The 8,507-nt window shown below is 42.9% G+C and overlaps 1 protein-coding gene across 1 annotated transcript in view; it reads left to right on the top strand.

The window, feature by feature from the left end:
- Window positions 1-8,507, top strand: part of LOC111954791 (CUB and sushi domain-containing protein 3-like) — a 184,061-nt gene that overhangs the window by 42,995 nt on the left and 132,559 nt on the right. Inside the window, 1 exon segment of the mRNA XM_070436005.1 lies at window positions 5,195-5,316. Coding sequence (XP_070292106.1) covers window positions 5,195-5,316 — 122 coding nt within the window.

Raw genomic sequence — 8,507 nt, 5'->3', positions numbered from 1 at the left:
CAAACAAACAAACAAACAAACAAACAAACAAACAAACAAACAAACAAACAAACAAACAAACAAACAAACAAACAAACAAACAAACAAACAAACCGAAACAGTCCCGTGTGGCGCAACATACACAGACACAGGAGACAACCACCCACAACAAACAATGTGAAACCACCTACCTTAATATGGCTCTCAATCAGAGGAAACGTAAACCACCTGCCTCTAATTGAGAACCATATCAGGTCACCCATAAACCAACATAGAAACACATAACATAGACTGCCCACCCAAACTCACGCCCTGACCGACTAACACATACAAAATAAACAGAAAACAGGTCAGGAACGTGACACTATGTCTATTAATCTGAGAGTGAGTACATTTCTCCAGGCCAATCCCTTAGTTTTTTTTACCAAAACAGGCAGGGTGTGGGTTTTGATATTGTTTAATCTGTGGATGTGCCCTTTAAATAGCTGCATATTATCAAGATATCCAAGTGTCACCAACAAAAAGGTGAACAATAGTCCTATTGCGCTTGCAGCATATGGCATTCATTTTTCACATGTAAATAGCACTTTTCAGTACTGCTCAAAGCCATTCCATGAGCTTAGCATTTATTTTTCAACTTGAATCAACGAGCCCAATCAGTCCTCCATGACAACAAAATCATAAACAACAGAGTAGGACTGGCTAATCTAATCAATCCTTAGTTTTGGGGTCATGCTCAGGCAAAACAATTTGGCTAATCTATACTTTCATATTTCAAAGTCCTATTCTTGACGATCAAGGGGTATGAAATATATTGGAATGACTGGAATTATGATAGATTTTGGTTTTTAATGTAAATATATAATTGAATCATATTATTATACAGTATGTAGTAGAAAGCGATGGGTTAGAAGAAGTCTACATAACCAACCCATAAAGTTAAATCTAACATCCATATATGGCCAGATATGTAAACTTTAACATTGATTTATCCTGTAATAGATGTCGTTCAATTGGTAACATACATTTTTGTCTTCTTCCAATGCCTCTTAAGGGGAAAGTAACTGAATGTAATCAGATTACGTTACTGAGTTTGGGTAATCCAAAAGTTACGTTACTGATTACAGTTTTGGACAGGTAATTAGTAACTGTAAAGGATTACATTTAGAAAGTAACCTACCCAACCCTGACTCGGGTCAGATATGCATCTGTTGGTCACAGATACCTTAAAAGAAATGGGCCTCACAATGGGCCAAAGAATCTCATCATGGTATTTCTGTGAATTCTAARTGCCATCGATAATATGAAATTGTGTTCATGGTCCGTAGCTTATGTCTGCCCATACCATAACCCCGCTGTCACCATGGGGTACACTGTTCACAAAGTTGACATCAGCAAAACGCTCACCCACACGACGCCATACACGTGGTCTGCGGTTGTGAGGCCGGTTGGACATACTGACAAATTCTCTAAAACAATGTTGGAGGTGTCTTATGGTAGAGAAATGAACATGTAATTKTCTGGCAACAGCTCTGGTGGACATTCCTCCAGTCAGCATGCCAATTGCCACGCTCCCTCAACACTTGAGTTATCTGTGGCATTGTGTTATGTGACAAAACTGCACATTTTAGAGTGGCCTTATATTGTCCCCAGCAGAAGGTGCACATGTGTAATGATGATGCTGTTTAATCAGCTTCTTGATATGCCACAACTGTCAGGTGGATGGATTATCTTGGCAAAGGAGAAATGCTCACTAACAGGGATGTAAACAAGAGAAATGCTCACTAACAGGGATGTAAACAAATTAGTGCACAAAATATGAGAGTTTTTTGTGCGTATGGAAAATTACAGGGATCTTTTATTTCAGCTCATGAAACATGGGACCAACACTTTACATGAGAGAGAGAGAGAGAGAAAAAAAAAGAGTTCCCCCATCCAGCTGGGGCTGAGTTCATAAACCTGTTCTACTAACACACTGAAGCCTCAGGACCAGAACATCCAATCAATCAGAATAAACCAAATTACAACACAGTCAAAAGTCAAAACAAAACTACATTGCTTATTGGGAAGCACAAACACAAAGCAAAATGCAGTGCTATCTGGCCCTAAATCGACAGTACACCGTGGCTAAATATTTCACCATGGTTACTGATCAAAACCTTAGAAAAACCTTGACAAAGTACAGGCTCAGTGAGCACAGCCTTGCCATTGAGAAGGGTAGACACAGGAAAACCTGGCTCCCTGTAGAGGAAAGGCTGTGCAACCACTGCACAACAGCAGAACCTGAGACAGAGCTGCATTTCCTGACAAAATGTAAAAAAATATAAAACAATTAGAGAGTGTCKRTTTCCCAKATTTGAAACCCTTATTCAAGGTTTCAAAGYCCTCTCTGATGAGGATAGGCTWCRCGTCCTGWTGMGGGAGGACGCAGAGAGCTGTGGGTTGMCAGCGCACTACATTGCTGCCTGCCATAAGTTGAGGGACAGTGTCTGACAGACCAATCAACCTGCACATGTACTCTACTGTATGCTTATTGTTATTGTTGAATGTATGGTTATTTTGACCCTTGGTTATTGTTGTTACTGTTGTCCCATTGACAATTTTGATTCTCATTTTTATTTTTAATTGTTTTTTATATTGTAAATATCCAAAATAAGCTTTGGCAATATGTACATTGTTACGTCATGCCAATAAAGCGAATTGAATTGAATTGAATTGAATTGAGAGAGCGAGAGAGAGAGCGAGAGAGAGAGAGACACACACACACACACACACACATACCACATTCCACAGCACCATACTATCACAGAATAAATCCCCTGATTCCCACCTCCCTCCCTGAGCCCATTGTGTATGTTTGTTCTCTGTGTTTGTGTCACAATCCCCCGATCCCGTCACACCTCCACCCACCTCTCCTCCCTGAGCCCANCCACCTCTCCTCCCTGAGCCCATTGTGTATGTTTGTTCTCTGTGTTTGTGTCACAATCCCCCGATCCCGTCACACCTCCACCCACCTCTCCTCCCCTCCCTTCCTCTACGGCACTTTCTTTCTCGCCGTGGTACCCTGACCTTTAGCTGGCCACTAAATCACTGGCTGGCTGTCACCCACATGTCTGTTTGTTCCTGCGGCTAAAGGCTGTACAAACTAATTAAGGAAGATGCCACTTGAAATCATGCAGAAAATTGCCTAGATCTATATTTTCAGGACAGCCCAAGGGTACGCAGAGTTAATCATGAATTTCAATTTAACTATTCATTGGTGCTCTGTTTTCTCTCTCTCTCTCTCTCTCTCTCTATCGAGGGCTCTGTCTGTATCTCTTTCTCTCTCTCTCTTTTTCGGTGCGGATCTGTTGTTGCTCTCCCAAGATGAGATTGTAATAGGAAGTGTGTTGCGTTTATTTAAAAAATGAAGACTAATTAGCAAAGTCGTATTGAGAAGAAGAAATCTTATTCCCCTTACAGACACACAATGGGAATGTCATTGCTCTCATAGCTAAGGCTGATGAGATAGTTGATCGACTCCATGTCTATTATTTCCTGTATTTTAAACATTAGTGTGGGGATTGGATGATTAAAGAGCCCGGTGACATTTGTTTTATTGTAGCTCACCAGCTCAAGGATATTACATAACCTCCAAAGTGACAGTCGTTCACATCTCTTATTATGAGGACGACTCAGACACTATAAATACCCAGGAAAGACATTCTCTGCTTGCTCATTGGCTTGTAGTATTACTGAAACACTTCCTCATCTCTCCTGGGTTAATCCTATTGAAATAGAATGAATCATGTTAATAAAGCAGAGACTGAATGGGACACGTTCTACTTTTACTTCCTGCTTTAATCCTATGAGTACACTCAAAATAGCTGCTAGTCCACACATTATGGCATCATTGACTTGAATGGGGAGGCCCGTTTTACTCATTGTAGTTATGTGGTTGATACCGGAAGTACTCCATGTCTGGCCCTGGATGTCAAATCTATGTTTGAAATTCAATGGAATGTGCCATAGCAATGGTAACAAAGTACCTACAAACTACTGCCCACACAGGGGAAACATCTACCAGTGAAGGAGTCTACCTGGTAGATGAAGTAGCAGTAGTGGTATTTGATATTACCCAAAACCATGTTATGACTTTATCTGACCTCTTGTGTAAATGGACCCCAATGTAAGGGTTCTTGAATTAACCCAAGTGCTTTAAAGTTTGTGCGTCATGTGTGACCGTATAGTGCACTGTATTCAAGGCTACTTGTGATGCCGTTGGTCTCAATGTGCCAGTGACTTTCTGAGCAGACCAGCAGTGTGTGGATTATACCTGAGGGGTCTACAGAGTCATCAGTGTTGCCACCTTGCTACATACAGAAATAATGACTTATTTATTTTCAAAAGCAATCAAGATGTCAGAGACTGATAAAACCTGCTGTCTATAGTATGTAATAGGAAGGTTATGGGCCCTGTTTAAAAGTAGTGCACTAAATAGGAATAGGGTGCCATTTGAGACTCAACCAGAGCCTTGTCTTCCCTCCATCACAACATTGTCACTTTGGCATCGTCGCTGATGAACGGCACCAATAAGAAAGACTTTATAGCCATAGTACTGTCCTGTTCCAGATTAATATTCCAGAAACCTTTTTTTAGCCTGTGTTAGCCGCAAGCCCAGTAATCTTTGATAGCTGTCAGTGCATTTGGAAGACAGGCAGGACAGATGGGACACAGACAAGCCGTGTCTGTATTTAACAAATAATGACTGGTGTTTCTCCATTAAGATAATGAATAAGGCCTTGGTGTTTTTCTTTCGTTTGCACGGAGTTTAACWTGTTCAGCTGTCATGAAATTAGTCATCTGAGTATAAAATGATATTGCAAATTCATGACAACTAAAACCCTGGCCTTAAATGACTTGTTCTGGTTCAGATAGCAGCAGGCTCTATAGAGAATATGTTGAAGTATAATTATGAGTTGAATATAGCTCAAGCAAAGGGGCCCTGGTGTCTTGACGATATCTCATTAATACGAGCATTCAATGTGAGCTCAATACAGCTAAAGCGACTACCTACACATGCACGTAAGCACGCACACACACACAGCATTTGGCAAAATCTGTCTCCAATTAACCACAACATTTGTGTTTGTCAGGTTGTTAAATGTCAGGCTCCAAATGAATAACCTTCCTTAATTTCTTTATTTTTCTCTTTCTCTTTCATTTCCTTTCACAGTGAAAACATGCGGCTCTAACCTTCAAGGTCCTTCTGGTACATTCACTTCGCCCAACTTCCCCATCCAGTATGAGTCCAACGCTCAGTGTGTCTGGATACTCACGGCCACCAACCCCAACAAGGTAGGCCAGACTTTACTAGTGTTTGTCCATCCACTGTCAACGTGAGCGAGAGAGAGATAGATAGAGAGAGAGTAGAGAGAGAGAGAGAGAGAGAGAAGAGAGAAGAGAGAGAGAGAGAAAGAGATGAGAGAGAGAGAGAGAGAGAGACAGAGAAAGAAGGAGAGATGAGAGAGAGAAGAGAAGAGAAGATGAAGAGACGACGAGAGAGAGAGAAGAGAGAGAGAGAGAAGAGAGAGAGAAGAGGAGAGCCAGAGAGAGGGCAGGGAAGAGAGGAGGGGAGAAGAGAGCGAGAGAGAGAGAGAGAGAGAGAGAGAGAGAGAGAGACTAGGCTGCCGATACTACCGTACTGTCACAGTCCTCAAGTCCAGAACAGACTATGAGAGGTGCATAGTACTACATAGAACTAAATTCGACATCAAGTAACTCATACAAGCAGTAAAATCAGATAAAAAAAAACAGATAAAAAATTACACCTTATGGAACAGCGGTGACTGTGAAGAGACACACACAGACACATGCATGCACACACACACACATGATAACATGCACACTATACYCACACGTAGACATGGATTTTGTGTTGTAGATACACTATATATACAAAAATATGTGGATACTCCTTCAAATTAGTGGATTTGGTTAATTCAGCCACACCCGTTGCTGACAGGTGTATAAAATTGAGCACACCACCATGCAATCTCCATAGCCAAACATTGGCAGTAAAATGGCCTTACTGAAGAGCTCAGTGACTTTCAACTGGCACTGTGATAGGATGCCATCTTTCCAACAAGTCAGTTCGTCAAATTTTTGCCCTGCTAGAGCTGCCCCGATCAACTGTAAGTGCTGTTATTGTGAAGTGAAAGGGTCTAGGAGCAACAATGGCTCAGCCGCAAAGTGGTAGGCTACACAAGCTCACAGAACGGGGCCGCCAAGTGCTGAAGTGCGTAGCGTGTAAAAATCGTCTGTCCTCGGTTGCAACACTCACTACCGAGTTCCAAACTGCCTCTATTAGCAACCACCTACCAACTGTTCATCGGGAGCTTCATGAAATGGGTTTCCATGGCCGAGCAGCCGCACACAAGCCTAAGATCACCATGCGCATTGCCAAGCGTCAGCTGGAGTGGTATAAAGCTCGGCGCCGTTGGCAGTCCGACAAACAAATCTGGGTTTGGCAGATGCCAAACGCTACCTGCCCCAATGCAGTGCAATTGTAAAGTTTGGTGGAGGAGGAATAATGGTCTGGGGCTGCTTTTCGTGGTTTGGGCTAGGCCTCTTAGTTACAATGAAGGGAAATGTTAATGCTACAGCATACAATAACATTCTATACGATTCCGTGCTTCCAACTTTGTGGCAACAGTTTGGGAAAGGCCCTTTCCTGTTTCAGCATGACAATTCCCCCGTAAACAAAGCGAGGTCCATACAGAAATGGTTTGTCGAGACTGGTGTTGAAGAACTTGACTGGCCTGCACAGAGCCCTGACCTCAACCCCATCGYACACCTTTGGGATGAATTGGAACGCTGACTGCGAGCCAGGCGTAATCGCCCAACATCAGTGTCCGACCTCACTAATGCTCTTGTGGCTGAATGGAAGCAAGTCCCCGCGGCAATGTTCCAACATCTAGTGGAAAGCCTTCCCAGAACAGTGGAGGCTGTTATAGCAGCAAAGGGGGATGAGCAGGTGTCCACATACTTTTGGTCATGTAGTGTATGTGGTAGTGATGGCCTGAGGTCACACACTTAATGTGTTGTGAAATATGTTGTGAAATATAAAATAATGTTTTTAAAATTGTATAACTGCCTCAATTTTACTTGACCCCAGGAAGAGTAGCTGCTGCCTTGGCAGGAACTAATGGGGATCCATAATAAATACAAATACAAATGCAGCTAAACGACTACCTATAAAACCCGTTGGGCCAATGCATGTCAATGAATATCAATGATGAACACCAGCAAGTGCAGTATATGGTCAATGGTGTCAATGATTGTTTATAGTCACCCCTTACAAAACCAGATACTCTGGTCATTTCAATTGCTCTCAACGAGCAATCTGCAGGGAGGGAGGGAGAGGTAAAGGGAGACAGAGAGGAGGAGGCAGAGAGAGACAGGGAGGAAGGGTGGTTTCATTGAATGGGATGCATGGCTGATAGCAGTGGTGATAAGATGACAATGTCAATGAGTGTCAGGTTGGACAGCCTGTGAAGATAATGAGTTACAGTACTTTAGGTTGTATCTTACAGAGGGCTTTTCTCATTGATCTTTTTGCTAGAAGGTAAACAAGAAAAAATATATCTGAAACAACATACGTTTTTTGACAGGCATATTTTATAGTTTCGAAAAGACCACKCGGTGTTTGTTATTTTCTTTTGAATGAGGATTAAATGAAAGACACTGTACTGTAATATAATATTAATTCTACAAAAAACTGTTTTTAGTTTTTATTATGTAATGCTCTATAGTCCCAGCCCTAGCTTCTGAGAGGATTATCAGTCAGTGATCACATCCCAAATGAACCCTATTCCCTATATAGTGCACTCCTTTTTACCAGGGCCAATAGGGAATAGGGTGCCATTTGGGACACACTAATGGTCCAGTAAAGGGCACGTGAAGGGGTGGGCTGCCACTACCGCTGCATACCTCCTCACATCCTCTTCCTCTTCCTCCCCCTCCTGCTCTTCCCCCTACCGGTCTATGATTTTTATTCCAGCCTCACTGCCTACCTCTCTCAGGGTCGCCTGCCTGCCGAGATGTTGTTGAGCATAAGCAAACATGCTCTCTGGCTCATGCACCCGTAACCCGTGCCTCCTGGCCTCCCATAAGATCCGCCTCTGCCCTCTCACTCTCTCTCTCTCTCTCCTCTGCCCTCCTCTCTCTCTCTCTCTCTCCTCTGCCTCTCTCTCTCTCTCTCTCCTCTCTTCTCTCTCTTCTCTCTCTCTCTCTTCTCTCTACTCTTCGTCGTCTCTCTCATCTTCTCTCTCTTCTCTCTCTCATCTCTCTCCTCTCTCTCTCTCTCTCCTCTTTCTCTCTTTCTTCCTCTCTCTCTCTCATCTACTCCTCTCTCTCTCTCCTCTCTCATCCTCTCTTCCTCTGCTCTCCTCCTCTTCGCTCTCCACTCAGTCTCTCTATTCCTCTCTGCTCCTCTCTCCTCTCATCTACACTCTCGCTCTCTCTCTATCCTTCTCCTCTGCCCTCTT

Source organism: Salvelinus sp. IW2-2015, linkage group LG30 (assembly GCF_002910315.2).
Source record: "Salvelinus sp. IW2-2015 linkage group LG30, ASM291031v2, whole genome shotgun sequence".
In the NCBI taxonomy this organism is placed as follows: domain Eukaryota; kingdom Metazoa; phylum Chordata; class Actinopteri; order Salmoniformes; family Salmonidae; genus Salvelinus; species Salvelinus sp. IW2-2015.
This window is presented reverse-complemented; position numbering and strand designations above follow the sequence as displayed.